This window comes from Embiotoca jacksoni, unplaced genomic scaffold (assembly GCF_022577435.1).
Source record: "Embiotoca jacksoni isolate LCO1_2020_lvr unplaced genomic scaffold, fEmbJac1.0.p SCAF_6, whole genome shotgun sequence".
NCBI lineage: Eukaryota > Metazoa > Chordata > Actinopteri > Embiotocidae > Embiotoca > Embiotoca jacksoni.
Genome location: NW_027185414.1, coordinates 5,450,001 through 5,473,246, shown reverse-complemented (window position 1 = coordinate 5,473,246; position 23,246 = coordinate 5,450,001). Strand labels below are relative to the sequence as shown.

The following is a 23,246-nucleotide window of genomic DNA, read 5'->3' as shown; positions in this document are numbered from 1 at the left end:
CCGGTGTAAAAGGAGTCGGACCAGGTGAGGCGTGCTTTGTGTGGTATTTGAGTCTGCCCGGGATGAATGCAGACGTCCCCTTCTCTCTAAACTATTCTCCTCAGAGCCGGCAGCCCCTCGCTGAGTTGGTCGCAATCATTGTTTCTCTGCAGCATTAACCACATTCCTGAGAGCCGCGGCACAGCCCGTCTCCCTCCGCGCATTCCTTTCACGCAAACGAGTCCCTCGCGGAAACCGCTGTTTTGCTACGATTTCGGAGCTCTTTGTGCGCTCGGACCCGTGTACGACCATATTCAGGGCGCACGCAATTATCCCGCCAACTTTAATTTCCAGTATAGCGGCCGTGAGAGAAATCTACAGGAAAAACCAACAAGGGGAAATTCCTCCGCGGAGCGCGCCATTGACTGTAAAGACCTTTCAACTTAACAAAAACTGAAGTTGACAAACGTATCCCCGTCGGCCGAAACTGTGAGAAAGAGTTTGTTTTTTCGGCGAAGCGGGGAAAGCAGGAGAAGACGATGCGGCTCACGGTGCAGGTTTCTGGGTACGTTGGCGCTTCTCTGTAGATGAGCGACGGGCTGCGCGGCGGCGTTTTGTTTTGATTTCCATGTGAAATGCAATTAGTGCTCCGCGGCGCTCGCTAGTTTGGCTCGCGGAGCGGAGCAACTTGTTTCTCACCTCGGGAGCACGACATGGAGCATTATCAGGAAGATTTGGGACTCCGGGCGACTCATCTGATGGAGGACCTTTCCTTGTACGACGCCTACAAAGACGGGATGTACGGCGCCAGGAGAGACTTGGTGATTAACCCCGATTTAGACTTTTCGGCTCCGGCGGTCGCGGAGCGTAAAGCGAAGCCGATGAACGGTACCTCTGCGCTCCTCCAGCAGCATCACACCGTGGAGAATTTCACGTCCGGGACTAAAGTGTACAACGCGGCTCCGGTGCGCCCGGTGAATTGCAACCGGACCGTGCCTGTGGATTTCTGTGCCCCTCAGAGAGACGCGGTTTATACCGAGGAGGGCTGCTGCACCAAATCCGAAGTGGCTCTGCCGTGTTACACGGGCGCGTCCGAGCGGCACCGGAGGTACTCTCTGGAGGTGCAGGGCCACAGGTACAGCACCGGCTCCACCTTCGACGGCGTGCCCCTCAACAAACCGGTGGCTCTGCCCGGCAACAGGTGCAACAGTGTCTGCATTACCGGCAGCCACGACGGGAGATATAACGCCACCAGCCCCCGGTCCAGCCTCGCGTCTTCTCTGTCCTCTCAGGAGCAGAGCAAGCACGCCAGTCCGAGGTCGAGCATCAGTAGCCCGCGCACGAGTTTGGTGGTACCGGGGCAGGACAGGTACACGAGCCCCAGGTCGAGTTTGGTTCACTGTGAGGGCAACAGTGTCCTCAGTCCCCGGTCCAGCTATGCAAGCACCGCCAGCGACACGAGTAAACACTCCAGTCCCCGGGCCAGCCTCAACAGCTGTGACTGCTGCAGCAAGCCCAGCAGCAACCGCACCAGCGGCATCAGCATGGGCTACGACCAGAGGCACACCAGCTCCAGGTCCAGCACGGCGAGCCAGTACTCCTTCACCACCAGCCCGAGATCCAGCTACTCCGACTCGCGGTACGGGCCCGTGGTCAACCACGACCTGGAGGGGGCAATCCTGCACGCGGCGCCGCTGGCGAGTCCTCGGTCGAGCATCTGCAGCCAGGACGGGGGCGCGAGACCGGGGACCACCGCAAACTGCGTGATCAGTCCGCGGTCCAGCATCTCCAGTCACAGCTCCAGAAGTTCCCGCAGCTCCAGGGGCTCTATGAGCACCTACCCGGATCTGCAGCTGCCGTCTCCCAGGTCCTCCATGCTGGGGGGCAGTTTACACGAGGACACGCTGCTGCAGGACTTTGGAGACTCCAACGGGACTATCCCAAATCGCATCCATCTCCAAGGGCTCTCGGCGGTGCCCGAGCCCCAGCAGCAGGTAGCCCAGACGGGAGGGACAGCGGAGATTACAGCGGGGTCCCCGTCGTTGTTTAGTTACGGGATGTCCTCAAAAACAGCGTCCTCAGCCCAGAGGTTTAAGCTGCCTTACCAGGTGACCCCCAGCCGGGAGAGTGGGCCGAGCCAGGCGGAGAAACGGCTGGAGGCGCTCACCTTGGAGCTGGAGAAGGAGTTAGAGATGCACATGAAAAAGGAATACTTTGGTAGGTTTGTTTTCACATACACACCACGGTCTTTTCTAAACTTTCTATTTCAAATGACTGGAAAAACATTAGAAGATGCAAACACAAGTCAAAACCACCCATAACTCCCCCATTGATCACAATCCCCACCTATCAGTTCGCTAACTTGTATTGGATGACGACGTAGGTTTGGTTCTGCGGGCGTTAAAGCACCAGAGAAGACCAACAATTGGATTCGTAGAACATATACGGGCTGCCAAAGGCCATGCATCAACTACCATGTGATTAAGATGATGCTGTCCTCATGAGCTGCGAGTACCAGATAGATTTGGTCACAGCGGCTCAAACCCACTTCGTTAAATCGGTGTTGTTGTCAATAAAGTTTCACCTCGGGTGTCTGTGTGAGGGTGATGCTCCGACCGGACTCCTTCCCGGACTCCTGCCTTTTAACACTTCGGCCCTCCCAGGTATCTGGGAGTTAAAAAAAATTAATGTTTTTCAGCTGACGAGAGTCACTCGGTTTTATTTTATCCCACTAAATATAAAGCACTCTCCATGGCAAAACTTGAACAAACAAGTAGTGGTGTTACTTGTTACAGTGCAGACAGGTAGAAGTAGAAAACGTCTTTTTTTTTCTGTGCAGGCAGGGTTTATTAATAGGTTTGCCATCTCTTCAAGGTCTGTTTGCAACCTGCTGATGCTACATCACCACTGACGGGTCCCCTCTGTGGCAGATAAGAGTGGCTTCGCAGGGCAATACTAATTTCTGTCTTGGCAGGGCCAACATTTGCAGAGCGCGGCACGTCGCTGAATGGGACCCTCTGTTCTGCCAGAGCAGACACCCTTCGGTGGACGGAGCAGTGTGGTCTGGGTTTGGTGAAAAACGTGGCACAGATTGTGGCCCAGTGTGCTGAGCTTGACACGGAAGGACATTCGAAGTGAAAATGTTTGTTTCTTTGTATATTTTGCCATATAAATATATATATATATATATATTCTTTTTCTTTTTCTTTTTTTTTGCTTGATGTGAGGCATCGGACATGTGGTGCATTGTTGTAAGACTTTAACAGTAAATACGTTGGGTTCACCAGCAGGAACACGGCCACAGAGAGCCTGCTGAGGAAGTTGCTGTCCACCTTTTGAATGAGCAGCCAGACAAATGGCTGCAGCCAGAGAGAACAGTGGCTTGTTTTATAGCCAGTGCACTTGCTCAGAGTGAGGCTGGGACAGCTGTTGATTTGTTCCAGAGAAGCAGGTGAAAGGAGGAGGATGGACTACAGGAGGGAGGAATGAGGAAGGCTGCGAAGAAGGAGGGGGGAGGGGCGTGGTTGGGGAGGGGAGGAGAGAGAGAGAGGGGGGGGGGGGGCAGGAGAGATAATGGAGAAGAGAGTAGAAATAGAGATGGTGAGAAGAATGCAGTCAGACGCTCCTCAGCCCAATAGAGACAGCTCTGTTTCCGTAGCGACAGTGAAGAAATTGATGGCTGGGGCTTTTTTTTTTTTTTTTTTTTTTTTTTTTTTTTTTTAATAGAGGGGGGGTTGTGGGGGGGGGGGCTGCCAGTGTCCCACACTGCCCACTCTGAGCTGCTGGCCGGCCCTTGTGTGGCCTCTGTTTGTTGTGGTGGCAAAGGAGCTGTGAATCAACAGCTGGCCCGATACAGGCTCACAATTGAAGCAGCAGAGTAAGGGGGGGGGGGGGTGCTCCTCCACCCCCCCGTTTCCCTCCTCCTTCCCTCCTCTCCCCCACCACCACTCCCTGACTCCCCCGCGAAGCCCTTCATTAACCAGCCAGTGGGGAGTCGGGCAACACCAGACACTTGGCACACGATCTTGGCTGGCGGGCCAGACGTGGTTGCTGGGGGTCAAGTCTGATCACCTGCCCAGAATTATAATGGCAGTAGTCATGCACATGCCTGACACACATGCTGACTTGTGGACAACAGCACACTGTGTGTTTGCGGCGCTTCAGTCTCATCTTGACTTTGTATGTGCTGCACATGCACACTGCAGCTGACTTTAGATGTGTATATCCTTTTTTTTTTTAAGTTCAGGTTTTGATCCTACATTATCGTCTGGTTTGTGAAAAGCTACACTAATACCCAGAATGCATCAGAGCAGTCATTCCTCAAGTGTCTGAAATTTAGTTTTGTGCTCTAAGGATACACGAAGCTCCTCCGTGTGCAGTATCTGCATCACTAAATGGAAATATGTCCGTGACTGTGCTGCAGATTTTACCCTGCAATTGTTTGACTGAGCTTTTCCATGTCAGCGCCTCACATCTTCAGAGATCGGTTTGATATTTCTGCTTCAAGGAGTAAAAGTCGCACCGAGTGGTGGTTAAAGTTTCATGAATCGGGCTGCTCAGGCCTTCTTACAACTCGCAGCACGTTCGCTGTTGTTTTCAGAGACTGTGGAGACATGAAGTCGAGTGTGTTTATAAGATACTCTCTAAGATATATCGTGCTGTCACTATTACGTCAGAATAATTGGATTTTATTCTGCTTCATTTTACACATTCGATTTTTGTTTGTCATAACAGAATTTTTTTTATTTTTATACTGACACTCACCAACTGTTTTTATTTCATGGTAATTAATTAGATGCCATCTAAAAGCCAAACATTACAGCCGCAATGTGTTTCATTTCCTGGCTTTATGTGCCCATGTAATGCCATTTTATTTTTAACCCTGGTGAACGCAGCGCATCCTGTCCTCACCAAAAGGACATGTTACGAAATGGATGCATGAACGATTTGGCATCCTGTTTTAAATGACCAACAAAGAGAGCTTCAGAGATTTCCCTCGTCAAATGATAACCACATCCTCACTCATGAGACCCTGTGAGATTTTTTTAGCATGACTGGAAATCCTAATAAATTATTTTTTATCGCTCATGTTTATTCCCTCGTTGTTTGAAGTGGTTTTCTCCCAAAAAAGTTTAAAAGGAGACGAAACTTGCAAACTCGTGGAGTGTGATTCTTTATTTTTCAAGTAACTGCAGTATAGTTGGAACCAGGGGGGAATTAAGTAATGAAGGTAAATCAATGTAGCTGTATGAATAAAATATTAGTTTTCGGTTTAGCTGTTGGGTAGAGAGTCAAAGCCAAAGAGCCGTGTCAGTCATTGCTCAGGCGCAGACGAATTCTGTGCGAAACAAACAAAAGTATGACCTAACAATGGAAATAGAGGTTGTTTTTGAAAACATACAGCCTGAAACCAGTTATAAAACAACCTTTCTTTTTAACCATGAAGCTGGATAATTGTGCTTAAAAATAGATCCACGTTACAACATGAGGCTCAGTGGATGAAAAACACTCAGACCTGCTATCCAGACGCTCACGGTTCCCATTACAACACCTGTGCATTCACCACCGCACTGGTTGTTTTTTTTTTGTCATATTGTCATCCGCTAGCTGTTGGCTGCGTTAATGCGGAGAATGAGTTGCTACTTTTGGCTTTCAGGCTGATGTGTAGTGAGTCAGTCGTGCCTCATTCGTTCATGTCTAACCTACATTATGGGCAGAGTGCAGCAACAGGTGGCAGAAGAGGAATACTTTCAGTAGAGAAATCAATATACACACTTGTACTGTACAGCACACTCTGTAATAGTAGTCAGGATGAGACTCAAAATAACAACAGAAATATACATTTTTTTTTAGACTTGCTTACATTCAGTTACATATTTCATGCTAAAGTATTTCATGCTAAGCATATAGAATTACCACCGACAATCTGAATTAATACATAATACAAAGACGTCTGTCCAGGTAGTTTGTTACTGTCAGTGCAAAAAAAAAAAAAAACTACTCTTCATGAGATGAAGTAAAAGATCTATGACTTCTTCTGTGCACACAAAAGGTTTATTTCTCTCAAATTTTCTTCACAAATTCATTAAAATGTGTTTGTGTGCCGATGACTTGTCACATTAAAAGGCCACTCTAAAATGTGCAGTTTATCTTTAATTGGCTGCATGAAAACCAGTCGGTATGTGGTGTGACCATCATTTGCCTTATGCGGTAGGTAGGTAGGTAGGTAGGTAGTTACCTTATTAATCCCCAAGGGGAAATGGTGCAACACGTCCTTCACATCGAGTCGCTGAGGTTGTTGATTGTGGACTGTGGAAGGCTGGTTCGCTCCTCGTCGATGGCTGCGTGAAGTTGCTGGATGCCGGCAGGAGTTGGAGCACTTTCGATGCATACGCTGATCCAGAGCGTCCCAAACATCCTCAATGGGGGACATATCAGGCCGTATAAGAAGCGGGATGTTTGCAGCCTCCAGGAAGACTTTACAGATAGTTGCAACGTGGCGCTGAGCGTTTAGCGTGAGGCGGTGGTGGTGGATGAATGGCACAGCAATGCGCCTCAGGATCTCGTTACGATACCCGAGTGCGTCCAAACCTCCATCAATAAAACGCACCCGCGCTTGTTGTTTGTAGCTTATACCGGCCCATACTATAAACCTTTGGTCACTGTGGACCACTCCGTTCACAACTTTCACGTCAGCAAACCGCTGCCTCGTCAAAACCTGTGACAACTGTGGCGTTGTGATGCTTTATAAAACGACCCATTTTAGAGTGTCCAAGCAGCTTGTGTCCTTTACTGGGACCAGAAAAGCGAACATGTTGTCCTGATTTGGAACAGAACAGAAAGGGAACAACTATCTCGTCTGAAAGGGAGGAAGATGCTCCGAGACCTGTATCATGACAACAGCCTGGATCTCTTTGATCTATCTGTGTGAACCCTCTCCAGCCTGGAGGTCCTTGTTCTGGGATCAGAACATATCTGTTATTGGCACACAACCCGTCGCCTGCTTTTGAAGGCTGCAGAGTGGTTCATTCACTAAAGAGGCTAAATATCACCACTATCATCAAAATAATGAATACAGAATTTGTAGTGATTAATTTCTGTTGCGTCAGATTCGGTGGAGTTGCAGTTGAACTCAATAACATCAGTTTCACCGACTTATTGTTGTGAGGCTGTTATTTAGAGTTTTGTTGAGGTGAAAATAAAAATATGGATTTTTACAGGAGTTTTTCAGCTCTCACTCTGCCCTGGCAATGGGAACAGGGAGACTTGCATTTTTAAAATCCTCACAAGTGTCTCTTCTTCACAGTCTTAGAGTGGTCGAGCAGGCACCGACTGAATGTGGGAATCTTTTTTGGAGACCGTCCTGCAGAGAAACAACCTCATAGGTTTTTGTCTGCGAGCAGCTTATGACGACCCAGTTATGTTTTACGGTAAAGCAACCAGTGTCTCGTTATCAAATAACCTTTGACCTTACATGAAGTGATCAACGATGCATTTGAACCCGACCATCATCTTTCAGAACCTTAATTAAGTGGTCCTCGTGCCGAAACCTAACCAGGCCTGCTCATTCAGGAAACACTGCTGTGGGTCGTATTTGAGGGTGGGGACAAACTACCTATATGGTCGTATGGGTTGGAGGACTTGTTCATTTTTGTCAGGTGCATATTTCCAAATGTAGCCTGGGTGGGTTAACTAAGCCTTGCTGCATTCAGACTACACAATATCAGCATAAATCTAGACTGACCCCAAAGATGGCGGGCGTCGGGACCAAGAATAGGCATCGAGCACAACAGAACTGACGCATCACAACATCCAATCAGATTAGCATGTCAGAGTTTTTTTTTTTTTTTTTTTTTTTTTTAATCTTCTCATATTGTCCGACAACTTCCAGAATGTGTGCATGGCGCTGACCAATAGGAGCACAGAGCGCTCTCATGCACTAACCGAAGATGCTGTTGTTTCTTTACATTCTTGTTTCTGGTAGTCGGTCTCTGCACAGCAAGCTATGACTGGTGTGTCGTCTCATCTGTCTCTGCCAAGTCATGGGAAGAATTTATGACTGAAATCCTGTAATCTGATTCAGTGAGCAGACAAAACATATCGTCTGGTCAGAAACCTGGCATGACTGAAGCTGAGTGGAGGATTTAATGTGGAGAGGAGGAGAGGAATCAGATCCACAGAAACAGTGGCAGAAAATTAGCAAAGTAAAAGATGATTTCTTTGAGCTTCCATCATGTAGTTTTAGAGATGATGTGTAGAGGTGAAAGCATTTCATTCTTTTATATGGTCCATAATGTCCTGTTGTCTTTGCTGAGAGCACGAGTGTTGTCACGACTTCAGGCCACACAGAATATGCCAAATATTTGTTAATTTGCACAAACGCCTCCAGTTTACAGCGGAGGCGCGCATCCTTCGGGTGTTTTTTTTTTTTTTTTTCCCCTCTATCCTCGTCCTTTATCTATTTTTACAATGTCACAGGGTTCACCGCCGCTTTTATGAAAGTGAAATAATTCCGGCGGGAATTCCACAACTGCATCACTGAAAATGTATTCACGCTCCGAGTATATCCTGAAATGAGTGTGTGTTTGAGAGATAAGTAAATGTAATAATTTATCTGCGGGAGGAGGGGGTGATGGTGTGCAGCTCCCCTGTGGGGATCTTGTGAGATCTTGTGTCCTGTAGGCTCTGTGACCCTGGACTCACCCCACCCAGGCTGTGACCTTGCACTCGCTGAGGAATGTGACCTCAGAGGAGGTTGTCTTGTGTGAGAGAGTTTGGAGATTGTTGGTCTGCTGCTGCTTCTGCTGCTGCTGTTTACTAATACTTTGAATCCACTGTTTTTCACCCCAATCTTGTGTCTTCACTAAAGGTCGCAGTACCTTGTATGCTTGGTTCGTTCAAGCTTGTGGATAACTGCTGGGCATGTCCTCCCCAGGTTGGTGAGTGCATCACTCATCCTTAAAGGTAAAAGTTCTCCATTGTAGTCTGACTCACCGGATGTTCAGTGTAGGTGTAAACCTGCCGTCGGACGAATATTTTACAGTGACATTGTCCTCCTTTTCTGCTGTCCAGGGCCTTGTTCAGACTGTCCGTCCAGATCTGTTTTGTTTTTTTTGCTACGTCCAGACTGAATCCGGATTGATTTTTGGAAAGTCTGGACACATGAAATGCGATTTTTACAAATAGGATCAAAACCACATTTGAAAGCAGTTTGAAATGTGACTCCAACTAGATTTCTACAGACGCGTCTCAATCCGGACGCTCCAGTGGCTCAGATCAGATTTCTTGCGTCACTTCCAGTGAGAGACAGAGTGAGAAGAATCTAGACTACCACTAGCAGAGTGCTATCAGAAAGAGGAGATTGTGCTGCTCTGGAGGACAACGAGAACAACAGTCTGTAGACAGACGGAGATAAATTGTCTGCAGGCACTTTGTTGGAAAGCGTACAGCACACAGGTTGGTGATGTCTGAACACCAATCTGATCGGCTCACTTGAAAATGATTTGAGGAACAAATTCTGCAGTCTGAACTCAGCAACTGTGTTACTGTTATTTTTAAATCCCTGTCGCAGCGAGAAACAACAACCTCTGAGCAGCAACCTACACGCTGACGATGGGAAGTTTTGACAAAGATTTGGATCATGCAATAAAGCAGTGCTCCTTTGGTTTTTTTTTTTTTTTTTTTTTTTTTTGGTTGTTAGCCATTTTATCAGCAGGGCTCGCCTCCCTACGTCCAAATGTTCCCGCCAAAAAAGTTCTCCACTTTGCAAGGACACCATCACTGCATCTTGGGCTCATCGCCCAGACAATTGTATTTGGTTTAAAGAAATCCAAACAAGCTGATGTATTTTTTTCCTCCTGTAGCATAATGGTATGGACCATTCTCCAGGAGTTATTCATTAAACATATCTCTTCCCTGTCAACTTCTGTCAATACGCCATTAAGTAAAAACTAGTAAACCCAGTATATAGAGCAAAAATGATCAGTATGTCAGACTTCTTTTTCTTTTTTTGAAGTGGAGTTTCAGTTTATTAAATATCCATCACATTAAAAGCAAAGAGCCAAAAAAAAGTTTAGGAGAAAAAAGTTGTTTATTGAGTGCCAGTGAAGAAAATTTGGCAGACTTTATTGGTGACTCCTAAAAAAAACTCCAAAAGGATGATGGCGATGTGCTACTGGAGTTTGGTCTCTTGACTCGAGTATTTGTAAAATTGTGGTTGTAGTTCTGAACATAGTTCAGAATTGAGGGGAAACTAATCCTGTGAAGCCTTTGTGTGTGAGTTTAATACAAAAAAAATGTTCCGGCAATAACCAAAATATCCTTTACAGTCAATTGAGGTGTGCAAATATTGTCTTCTGGGTAGAACCAACGCTGACCCTGTGTGTTCAATCCAACTTTTTTCCTGTGACAAAGGAAACAGGAACCCAGTGTTCATCTCTGGTCTGCCCTTCCTGCCGAACCCTCACAGCCACTGCATTTTCCTGTCAACGCATTTTAATAGAAACGTCAGCATTGCCTTCAAACTGTATGATGTAACGCGCGGTAATGACAGAGGTTACACTTGTGCAACTAAAATAGAAATCATTTCATGAAATATTGCTCTGGAATTAATATTCACGCACTGACGTTCGCTCTCTATTTCCAGCCGAGCGCACGGCTGCATATGTGGAATAATCTGTTGAATGTCTCGGTGACAGATCTCTGAATGTCATCGTGACGTTGGTCTTAAAAGGCGAGATCCAAAGCTGCGGAGTGGGCAGTGTAATATTTTTGTAGCGGGTTTATAAATTCCCTGTTGTGTTGATTTGTATAATTGAAAGGAGGTACACGCAGATTGGCAGCTTCCTGCTGTGCAACAAGGAACGTGGCGGGAGTTGCACAGTTGTGCGTCCAGTGATTGTTCCCCAAACAAAGTGCGTCTGCTCAGCTTCCACTCTGTAACATCACATAACTGACCCGGTGTCTCCGACAGGTATCTGCGTCAAATGTGGGAAGGGAGTGTACGGAGCCAGCCAAGCCTGCCAGGCCATGGGGAACCTGTATCACACCAACTGCTTCACCTGCTGCTCCTGTGGTGAGTAAAACTGTCAGTCAAGTGAAACAATACTTAAATCATCTGGCGCCCGCTCAGCAGATTTGTGTGTTGGTACCTTCGTTTCATGTGAAGAACTGATGACTAGAAATACCGTGTGCAGTGTTGACAGCTTGTCATAAAACCTGAGCAGGAGCTGCTGATGCATTAACCTTTTAGATCATCCGTGTTGCCCCTGACAACCAAACCCAGTGCCTATTTAGCCTCATTTCATTCATTTAGTTTGACATCATGTTGCCTGATTTCTGTACTGGAAGAGTTGATATTTTACTCCAACCAATCAATAGTGAGTAGACGGCATTATTCGTCTACACCAGAGGTTTTTAAAGTCTCAGTCTGTGGATCCCTCCATCAAACTAAATTGAGACTGCAGCACAGCAAACACCTTTAAAAACAAGAAGTAAAAGATTTTGTCACTTCTATTAGGTCTATTATTCTTTGTCTTACTTCTGTTTGGGAGATAAGTTTAAGATTTAAAGAGACTGTCCTCCTCCTTTTTTGCAAGCAGCTTATTAGGCTTTAAAGTGAAGTGACTTCAAGCAGCCGTAGAGATAATGTCAATCTGGTGTCTCAGAGAAGCTTCAATTTAACATCAATGTAAGCAAGCAAACAACCACAAGCGCTTGCTCGTGAACACACATACGTTCGGTCTCTGCTGTTAACTTCTCGTCCGTTTGATGAAGAGCTTGTTGCTTAACGGTTGAATGTTTTGAATGTTACAACTATTAGTTGGGACAGTTTTTTTTTGTTTTTTTTGTGTTTTTTTTTACAACTGCGTTTACTGTAGCCATGACAACAGATGTTTTATATCTTTAAGGAAGTCGTAACCTCAACGCACAACATGGTTAAAGTTATCATGTTAACCGTTATCTTTCCTTGTCCAAGTGCAAGGCAGCTCTCAATGGATTTCTCCGAGATAGAAAAAAAAAAACATGATGATTGCCAGGCAAGTTGTGGAGTTATGTGTCTTATTGTCTGATGTTTATGAATATCAGACAACACATCTTTGATTGATTTTGACATAAATTGCAGAAATCACACGCTAAGACTTTCCCATGTCCTCCTGAGGAGACGCATCCGACAGCACACAAATGTCCGGCCTGCATGGAAGCTGCAGTATTGGATGCTATGAGAAGTTTGCATTTGGAGCAAATAGTGAGGATTTAGGCCGATTTAAGAGTTTTTACTTCTTCAAGTTGACTTACAACAACCTGTACATCTGTATCTCAATCAGGCTTGTTTCTCCGTCGCTATTTTTCTTGTCTCTGGCTCAGGAACTTGGTGCCACCCTCCGTAATCTCACCTGCAAAGCTCTGATTGGCTGATTGTTTCTCCGGCTGTCACTGAGCACAGCATCGCATGTATTTGACAGGCCTGTTTTTTGCTTTGCCAGACTTTCATGCTCTTCAGACGACTGAAAATGTGTGATGTCTAAATGTGTTTATGCTGAAAGGCTTCAGCCGCTGCTGCCTCTGCCGAAAAATCAGCATTAGTATCAGCAGTTTGCTGTTGGAGTTGGTGTTAAAATGGGGATCAAGGCATCCGCTGCTTAAGAAAATTCCTCTGGCTGAGGTCAGCGCAGCAGAACAACAGAGCAGCTCTCTGCAGCAGGAACAAGCTAATAATGCCACAAAGAGAGAAAATGCTGACATTATTCAGTCTTCAAGACTGTAATTAGGTAAACGGACAGCGTAGATTGCTTGTGTCTGTGTGCATCTGTGTGTGTTTTTGGATGTCGCTGTCACCCGACTCCAGCCCTCCTCTCCCGTTTCCCGGGGAAACAAGAGGAAGATGTCGGGAGAGGGCTTTTTAGCCCGGTTCCATTCATATGTGTGACTATACACGGATAGTGATCCTCCACTTCGCCCCCGCCGGCGCAGGAAGAACTGCCTATAATTTACATGTAACCAAAGCCACATACTTTCCGATTTATTGTGTGTCGGAAGAAAAGAGGGGCCAGATGCCGAGTGTCCAGTTGCTGGAATCGAGTTTTTTTTTTTGCTGTGGAAAAGGAGCCTCTGGCCCGGTTGAGGCGTAGGAGCTGGTTTTAATAGTTCTGGTGATATTTTTAGGGATCATTTAGAAGTCAACGTTGTGGACATTTGGTCTTTCAAATAGACTTATTTGTAAAGACAACCAGATTATTTCCTCTGAAGACTAAAAATACTCCTGGATTACTTGACAGTAGTGACATCATAAAACAGCCATGAGGGGCATAATTGTATTTAGAAAACAAAACAGACAGCTCCTGAGAGGATTATTGTTATTTGAGACGTCCCTGATTAGTTAACAAGTCATCTTCTGTGCTCTGTGTAGGCCTCTGTTGATAGCTTCACGGGCCCTTCCCGCATCTCAAGATGGTTTATTGGCAACGTAAACTCTGCGATGTATCATTTGACCTCGTGTGAATGGGAATGTTTTTCTTTTAAACTGTGTTTTGAAGGACTCTGAGAAGTTTAGTTTCAAAAGTGCCTGCGCTTGTCATAACACAATCCAGTGATTTATCAGGAGCTACGTTCGTATGTTTGTTTTTTTAGGTTTTTTTTCTTCTTCATGCCCCTGAGTCAGGTCCTCCTGGAGCCTGGAGCTCCAGAGTGAGGCTGAGTTTGCTGAGACATTGCTCACTGGTAGCCTTGGGCTTTGTTTAACCATGCATAATTGAGCCCTCCTCTTGGCTTACTCCCATGGTTGCACCCTTTTTTTTTTTTTTCATAAAATGGCCAAGAATGCAACCCTCCCCACCACCACTACCACTTCAGCCAGCCTTCCCTGGAGGACCTCAATCAGACAGTCACAAAGTGTACCAGACCTGCTTATCAGACGGGGCAGGCCGGGCATGGACTCAAATTAAAATAGCACACACACGCGAAAGGAATGCATACATGTACAGGAGAGGACATGTTTTTAGGACTCTTGGGTCAGTTTGTCTCCTAAGAATGGCATTGAATATCTTTATTTATTTATTTTTTCTTCACGTTCTCCTACAACATAAAGAAGTACCCCTGCTGAGGTATGCATAATCCCAAAGAGAGCCACTGACCAAGGCATTTATGGTCGTCCAGGATTTGCCACATTTTCCCCCAGTTTTATATAATTCCCAACATAAACACACTCCTACCTGGTGTGAATGTATATTTCTGTGTGACTGTGAGGCAGGGTGTTGTCTAAAATAGGCATGCCTGTATCTGGATTAAATACAAAATAATAATAATAAACACGCCGCTTCAGGCTGGATGAGTATGCAGACTGTCAACCGCAAGGCCGATGACTCATTTCTGTGTTACAGTCATCTGAAAGGCCTCTTAAAGCCCTAGCAGCAGCAGCAGCAACAGCAACAGCAACAGCATCAGCAACAGCAGCAACAGCAGAAGGAGCTCAAGGGCTTGAATTTCTCAAACCAGTCAGCAACAGTAGTTGCACCAGTCAGAAAGATCAAACTTTAGGAGCATTCACCTCCTTGTGTTCTGTTCCTCGAGTCATAAAGTCTGCTTTACATGCATTAAATCAGTGTTATTAGACATAAACAGATAACGATAAGGCAACCTCTGTGACCACAGCAGCTGTCATATAAACCTCATTAATCAGGACATTTAGAAGTTTCCAAGCCATTAAAAGTTCATCTTTCAGAGCCAAATACATCTAAAATGCGGTCTATAAATATATATATACACAACATACACCAGTGTCTAAATGTAGTGCTCTAAAAGTCAGTAGCTTGTTAGATAGCAGCAGCCAACAAGTGTTCTCATTAGCAGGTGGTCAGTGAGCCGACAGCTAACAAGCCTGGAGCACGATTGTGTGTTGGACACCTGCGATATAACCTTTCTGACTCCACGCTCTTCACATCATGAATAACAGGCAGACTGGATGCTGTGCAAAAACAACAGCAGATAAATATCATTTTCACTATTGGATTGAATTATTGACTTATTCATTTTGTTTGAAGTTGTGGGGAATTATTTCCAATAAAATGTTACAAATCATGATTACGACTTAAATGAAGTGATCACAGGCCAAAACGATTAGCAGCGTGTCAGTTAGCCGAGATGTGTCAAACACTGCAGGATTTACACTGCTCGAGGCGTGTTGTCATACAGCCGACATCAGCAGTATATATTTATAAGTATGTATATCTGTGCTTTATTTATATATTTTAGCTAATTTGCGTTTGCACACTCTCATTGCACACCCTCAGTATCTTTCCTCAGTATTAGTTTACTCTTTGGAAATATCTTCCTGCGCTCTTCAGCTGCATTAAAGTCAGCCCAGTTCGTTCAGAACCTGATAGGAACAGATTAAATGGTGTTACAACGGTTGTCACATAAAAATGCAAAAGCAGCTATTTCACAGTTCACAGTATCTGCTTTTAAATTCCAAACGCACGACAAAATGACTAAATAACGGAGCATCACAGACTAGTGGATATTAGCAGCATACATTTTTTTGTGGAAGCCACAGAAACAAGTCTCTCGCATAAGCACTCACAAGTCCTCTCATTAGACTGGTTTATTGTCCGTAACAAAACACAGAAGTATAATACAGACTATCCTGCTGTATTTGTCGTTTAATGTCCACACTGCAGAAGATGTTAAAATACTTCTCCTTTTGTCTGTACTGTGACGGTCTGAGGGAAATCACGGGCATTTTTTTTTTATTTTTTTTTTACTGTGACCGGATGGTGTTTGGCAACTTTTGCTGCCAGACTTTCCACTGTTTTTTTTTTTTTCATTTATTTATTTAAATTTTCAGTGAGACTTTTGTGTGAATAAAGGATGCGTTTAATAAAAAAAAATAAAAAAGCACAAGGTAATATCCATTTTGTCATTTGAGGTTAATTGCTTAAAAAAAAGGACAAAAAAATAAATAGTAACAAAGACCATAACATCTAACTTTCTGCACCTAAACTTCAGATTTGTCAGTTAATGTAACTCCTTAATAATTTCATGTAAAGACGAGCAGACGTGAAAGTTATCAAAGCTTTTGCCTCAGGAAGTCTGGAAGAGGAACGGTTATCACATATTGAAATACACCAGCAGTAATTGACCAATAGGAAGTTGACAAATACTTGCAGTTGGAACGTGACCTGATATGATTCACTTCTGTATCAGCAGTTTGCAGTTTGACCTCGTCAAAGTCTCGGTGGATCAGTATTAGATATTTTACTGTGTTGTTTGCTTTCACCCGGTGTATTGACTGGCCTGGTTAGACCTGGTCTGAGGGTGTGTGTCGACTGTTTGACGGACATCTGTCTGACTCCCTGATAAGTGTTGTTACACCTTGATCATTCTTGTCAGCTTGTGTTTGTCGACCTCGCATAATGATAACATCGCTCTGCCTGAAGTGGAGGTGAGCCCGGCCTGTGCAGAGTCCATCACCGAGGCTGCAGGCCGGTTACATTTCTGTCCGGTTTGATCCCGAAATGCTCTGACGTCATGTAAATATAGATAATGATAACCTCACGGGTTCAAGGCTGCTGCAGGTTTTGGAGGCAGACGCTGCTGTTGCTCTCCATCGTGGCTCCTCTCCTGATTGAAGAGCTGACTGCATTCGATTTTGCAACACCAACATTACACAAAACGTTTTCTAACGAGAGTGATGTGAGGATTCTTAAACTAGTATTTGATGCGACGCTCCGACAGTAAATGAGAGAGATCAGTCATGAAAACTTCCGTCTTTTATGTCTGTTTTGCTTTTCTTGTGTATTTCAGTTATTTATTCATTGTCTTTAGTTTCAGAGGGACGAACCCTGCAATCAGCCAATTTACTGTATAAATAGCAGCAATCTGCTGTTATCGCCGCCTTAAGTGAGAAATCCTATTTTTCGTGCAAGATAGTTAAAAATGATGGAGGTTGAAGTATAAGTGGTGTCATGATGTAGAACTATTAAAACCACAATTGTTGGAAAGTGACACGAGGCCGAATAGATGGGTTTATATTTGTCATGGGTCTATTCTTCTGTAGCTGCATGTCGTCATGTTGAAGCTCAATGAACAAAAATGAAACACTTCTTTGCTGTTTACCACTTTTACAAAATGACAGAGTAAAAACACCTCGAGTGGTAAACGACGTGCAGAATAGAGGGTGACGTGGGAGTGGATGTTTACTCCTGTCCCATCGGACTCCAACAAAGACACCAAACCTGTGCAGTGTATTTTATGATGTTTTTCCATTATTTTCTTAAAAGAACTAGCATTATGTCCAAAAATAGCACTTATTTATAGTAGAACGACATATTTATACTTTCGGATCGGAGGGACTATTTCCCCCTTTTGTGTTTGTCTGCACCGGGGGAACTTAGAACTTTTTTCGTTCTTATAACTTCGTTTTGGGGGACTTTTTTTTAGCTCCCTCCTCTGCCTCGGTACTCTCCCTCGTTGCAGTAGGAACTTTGCTGACACGCACACGAGCGCAGACAACCGCCGGGTTTAAAACGGTAAACTACAGCTACGAAAAAAGCCTTTTAAAACCGCAGAATACAGTTTCAACTGGAGGCACACAATACTGAGAAATGGGCCGACAACAAACGTGCCGGCTTTATTAAGCCGATACGCATCGGAGGAAATACAATCGATTCAACAAAGAGAAATGAAGAAAGTAGCTCGGTTTACATGCTGCTACCAGCGGTGTGATGCTGTTCGAAGCACCGGAGGTTGTTGTGGGTTTTTCATGTAAAGTGTGATTGTCTGACTTCAGACCCAACATGTTCCTGCAAATGTTTCCCAATAGAGGCCTTTTTATGAGGGGTTTCTCTCTTATAAACAGCTATAGGGCTTTTAGTTTGAAAAATACAGGAAGTGTTGCGTTTCTATTGACCCGTAATGCAAAACTGACAACGCAAATGATAGCGGATCATAACAAGAAGGCTTCAAGTGAATCAGTTAATACATCTTAAATGTAATTATGAGAAATTTGCCTTTTCCATTTGTTTTTATTGGCCCTCTTGAATGAAACACGCTTTGTTTCTTCAAACAGATAAAGTATGAACATGAATTTCAACCAGATCACGAAAACTGCAAACTGTATTTCTTCAGTTAGTGAAATAAGTGGCTCCGGCAGCAGAGTGCCATTTCACAGTTCCTATTGGCGGTGCGAATGCAAACAGCAAAAGGCCTTATAACCTATTTAGTTGTGGGGGAAACTCTCCAGGGGGTCGTTCCCCTCAAGAAAGTCCTTAAAATTGTTTGGTCCGAAAACGCCTACTGTAATGATTCCCATTCGGCCTGCTCTGTTGACTTTTACTCCTGACCCGTCCCAGTCACTTGATGAATAGTAAAATTGAGTCCCATCCCACAAGAATGCCTTTAGTACAGAGATGCAAGCCCAACCCTGAAAGTTCCTCCACCTTCAGGAAGTACTACCCCAAGAGCAGGATAAAACGATCTCACTGGAGCATCACTTAGTCCCTGGTCCCTCCGTTCTTAGTCCTCAGGGAAGGTTCCTGCGGTGGAAATGTGGCTTTTGTTGTCCTGGGTTGAACCTCACAGTCATAGATCCAGCTCAGGTTGCATAGAAATAAATCCACTTAGATTAACAGGCTTGAACCCCAACCACGACCGTATCCTTGAGATGTCTCTTTGGGAGACAGTCCCCTAACCCCTATAGACAGTCTATAGTCCCCTATAGAAAGATTTCTATAACTTCATTCTGGACACGCCCACATGGCCCACATGATCCATCAACACTGTGGAAAATGCAAAATCATTTCAAGTGAAGGTTGTTGGTCTCGGGTAACAAATACATTTGTTGAGATTAAACTCTGCATCTATCAGCCTCCAGTTAAGAGAAGTAACTGGTTCTCCATGGAAACAAGGGAGTTTTCATTTTGTTATATGTGAACCGGCATCATCTGCGACTGCAGGAACATTTAGCCAAGTAATACCTTTGCCATGGTGACACATCAGTCCTCTTCTTCACAAGACCAGTATTGATTTCCATGGCAACAACATCATTCAAAATAAGAGCATGAGCAGAATGAGCCCTGATTGCTATATGTCCAAAAAGGACATGCAACCAGCCTGAAGGAGTGAAAGAGGTCGGGGCCTCGAAGCCTCTACAGTAACACCGTGAATACTTTATTGAATTAAAAGCGATTAAAATATGGAGACTACATTATTGACTATTGTATGTAAACTCCACAGTGCTTCCACAACTTTATAAAGGAGCCTGTGAAGGCTCACAGGTGTGATCACAGGTGTGCTGCGGTACTTCAACAAGTAGCTCTACACCCCTGGTATTAACTGTACTTGGGTTACTATCCACAGTACAATGTTTACTTTTATTAACTGTGAAATGGAAAACATTCTGTGTTTTAGCTTGTTTAGTCTGAGTCTGTCTGTTTTAATATAAAAATGTATACTCTGCTGAAAGTATTTCATTTTACCAATTTTACTGAAAATATGCGATAAAATACCCCAGTCATGTGTTTTGTTGTGTTTTACATTTGGATCATGAATGGTGCATTTAATTAAATTACTTTTAATTTGAAGGAGGCTCCAGTTCTTAAACGAGGCGCTCTAAAACCCACAGATACGCACTTTCTAAACAGAGCAGCAGGTTAGATGCCTGGCTTTGCTGTGAGGAAGTTCGGCCTCTCTGCAGCGCTGTCTAGTGACAAAAGGCCAGAGGAGAGAGGAGGAGGCACGGAGCCCTCCCCCTCCTTTTCTTGGTAAGGGAAGCAGGCAGAGGGTGCAGGGGGGGGGGGGGGGGGGGGATGTGGAGGGGGGATGAATGGGAGCAGCTAGTGACCTCAGGCAGAAAGAATGTCCCCGTTTGCTCAGTCGGCCTGCTCCCCTAGCAGCGCTCCACACAGCCATCAGCACTGGGGCCTTTGTATTCACCTTCCAGAGCCCAAACTGCAGAGCAGAGGCCACAGACCAGCACACAGCAACACCTCGCAGCCCCTGCTGCTGCACTGTTCACCAGAAACCTCACTGTTCCTGCGAGTTTAGCCTCTCCTAAGTCTCGGTTTTGAAGACGGTGTCTCTCAAGAGTCGCTTCACATGGGGTTCTTCCTCAATCCTGCTTTTCTCTTTTGCTCCTCGCCACCAAAATGCTAATTGCTCCTCAGTCTCAAAGTCTTAAAAGTCTCACCTATTGTGTGAACAGCATTCCTCTGCTGCTCCAGCCATTTATGTGGGTGTTAATGTATTGCCATCTCCAGGCATTGTGACACTGTGTGTGTGTGTGTGTGTGTGTGTGTGTGTGTGTGTGTGTGTGTGTGCACGCGTGTGTGTGTGTGTGTGTGTGTGTGTGTGTGTGTGTGTGTGTGTGTGTGTGTGTGTGTGTGTGTGTGTGTGTGAAAAATACAACGATTGCATAAATTTCAGTGTCAGAAAGAGAGGGAGGGCTGGGGGCACATCTTTTCCATGCTGGGACACCAATAAAATCAATGGTGGCTCAGGACGACAATTAAATCTGACTAATCCAGCAGATTTATGAGATCCGTGGGTTCGGTCTGCCGGGCTCGGGTGAAGTCATCGCGCTGCCTGCGAGACACCGCTGCTGCTAAATGAATTTGAATGTGAGCTGTGTGAGATGCGTAGCAGGGGGCTGCAGAAGCCAGCCTGCAGCAGAGATTCCTTTTCAGGTTGGACTCAAACTTGGATTCTGATGAATGAAGGCTCACCCAGAGGAATTCAGCCTTCACACTCTGCGCCACAAGCATGGTGTGCTGAACCTGGGCCCGCTGCGGTGTGGACATGTCTCTGTGGACGAGTTTATGTGGTGTTGTCCTGCAACTATTTTAATTATGTTTTGTCTTCGAGTTTATCCATGAGGGGCAATCAAAAAGCACTAAGACGTGCACAGAGCAGGGGGAAGCTTGATCCACACCAGCACCTGAGTTACACAAGTTTCTTCTTGAACAGGGAGTCCACATCAAAGTTTGTGGGAACATTTTGGGGAACAGAAGGAAGTCACAGGGATAGGGGGGTGGTGGGGAATGATGATTGTCTTGTGTGTCTTCAATGAGCTGTTAGCAGGCCCGTTGTCACATTGGAGGACCAAAGTGCTGGAGGCCACAGTGCAGGTTGTTTCTCGTGTTTTCCCTCTGATGACTCTGAAGGCCACAGAAGAACTGGGTTTTGACAGTCTGACACTGGGAGACGAATTCACGCTGCACAGCCTCATACGGGCAAAAGACAACCCAGCTGGTTGCGCTCCTGACATGATGCACCTTCTTAGGTGTTGGATATTTATGTTCTGCCCTTCTGAAACGTGAATGTCACTAAAAACACCTCACCAGGCTAATTGCTTGATTGCTGTTTGACAGTTTTCTGTGCACTAACTGCTCATGTCCGTCTTAAAACTTAAGATGCGCCCGCACACAAACATTTATGTAACCGAGTTGCTGATGTTGATCGAGCACCTAAACTTGGAATACTTGCTCATGAGGGTTATAGCTTCATGTGCACGCAACGGGAGCCGTCTCTGAACTTTTTGATTGCTCCTCGTAAAATAGTGGTCATCGAGGTGATGTCTCAAAGTTGCTTCATCATTCTCACCAGCAGCTAAGGAAACTCCAGACTCTTCATTTAACAGTAACAGTGAACAAAGCCAACATTAGCACCAAATGTTTAAACTCATATCTTGATAAATGACCAGTTTTTATTGGTAATCAAATCAATCATTTCAGCGTGTGTCAAATTAAGAAACATCCTCCCTTCAGCCTGCCATTGTTGGTCTGTCTGTGAGCGGCAGACAAAGGCATTGGAAAGGAAGAGGAGTTTGGGGGGAGGTTTGGAAAGCAGCTTGTTGTATTGATTGTGTATGGGTTGTGAATGGAATCCTGTTGGGATCAATGGTCGAAGTGATTTAACGGAGGCGGCCATCTGCTCTGCACTGAGTGGCTGCTGTGGCTGTAAAATAGGAGGGATTTAGGGAAATATATACAGTAGGATGTGTTGTATCATGTTAACAGAAGTTAACAGAAATTGTGTCAAATTGCCATTTGGTGTGCCGTGTCTGACATGATGACCAGCATGTTAGGGGCACGCAGCTCAGAAGAAATGAAAAAAATCTTGTGGTCGCATATTGTATAAACCTAGATTTCCTTTTTTTTTTGGTTTGTTTTTTCAAGCAGTTCTGGGTTTTATGTGAACACTGTTAATGTGACAAAATGCTCAGTCCATGAAGAAGTGCTCACAGCCTGATTCAGCAACTGAGCTGTTCGGACTTCTGTAAGTTTGTGATGTCACAAACTCACATCCCTGTTATATATGTCAGCACAGCCCACTGTTCAACCTTTTCTGTAGGATACAACAGAGCGGCCATTCCTCTGCTGAGCTTGCAAGCTTTAACATTACTTGTGGTTGGTCTGGATGTGTGTCACTCAGAAAGGAGTCAGCCAATCAGAAGAGAGGGTCATTGATATCAACGCGTCTTAAAGACACAGACACAACACAGCCCGTTCTTGGTCCACTGAGATATCCAGACTTTAACTTTTAAGTATGGGTCAAGGACCAAAAGTGCTCTCTCCTACAACCCCGTAGTACGAGCTGACAGCTCTCTGCTTGGACTTCAAAAGTCTTTAAACCCCTGTTTGGAGTTAAGCCTACAAACTAGCAAGGGCAGAAAATATTCCTGACGACATTATCAACGTTGTTTTTGTCCGATTTTAAAAGCTTCCCTTTCAAAACTTTAGGCAGCAGAGGATCTCCCCGTGATGACTAAACTGTTCCTGATGTATAAAATCAGTTGACTGCACCTTTAGGCTGTTACCACCGTCTCCGATCTTCTGTGAAGTCTTTCCATCAGATTTTGAAGGCTGACCGCAGGCGTTCGCTTGCAGTAAAGTCTGATCACACCAAAAATTGATGCAGCAAAATGGATCTGCACGTCTATGTACTGTTCTGTTCAGTAACCCTGTGGCATTTTGTGCGACAAAGTATTGTGTTGAGCAGAAAGTTATTGAAAATAGTAAGTAAAGCTCTGATTTGTAGGTCAGTTGGCAAAGAAAGTGCCAACTGTTACCACAAAGTTGGAAGCACAGCGTTGGCTTTTAAGATTTATTTGAACAAAACATCTTAGACCAACAGGACATAAAAAAAAAATTTAAAAAAAAAAAAAGTGTCCACATACTTTAGACCATCTGCAGTGCATCTTGAATATGTAGATTTCATGTGCTGTCTTTCTCTGCAGGAAGGAGGCTGCGAGGGAAAGCCTTCTACAACGTCAA

The 23,246-nt window shown here is 44.9% G+C and overlaps 1 protein-coding gene across 1 annotated transcript in view; it reads left to right on the top strand.

Moving 5' to 3' along the window:
- The first annotated feature begins 263 nt into the window (after positions 1-263).
- The window catches only part of wtip (WT1 interacting protein), a 31,248-nt gene continuing 8,265 nt past the window's right edge, over positions 264-23,246 (top strand). The window contains exons 1-3 of the mRNA XM_069174149.1: positions 264-2,196; positions 10,952-11,053; positions 23,210-23,246. The exon at positions 23,210-23,246 is cut by the window's right edge and continues 31 nt beyond it. Of these exons, the coding sequence (XP_069030250.1) occupies positions 693-2,196; positions 10,952-11,053; positions 23,210-23,246 (1,643 nt within the window). The 5' untranslated portion in view covers positions 264-692. The remainder of the gene's footprint in view (positions 2,197-10,951; positions 11,054-23,209) is intronic.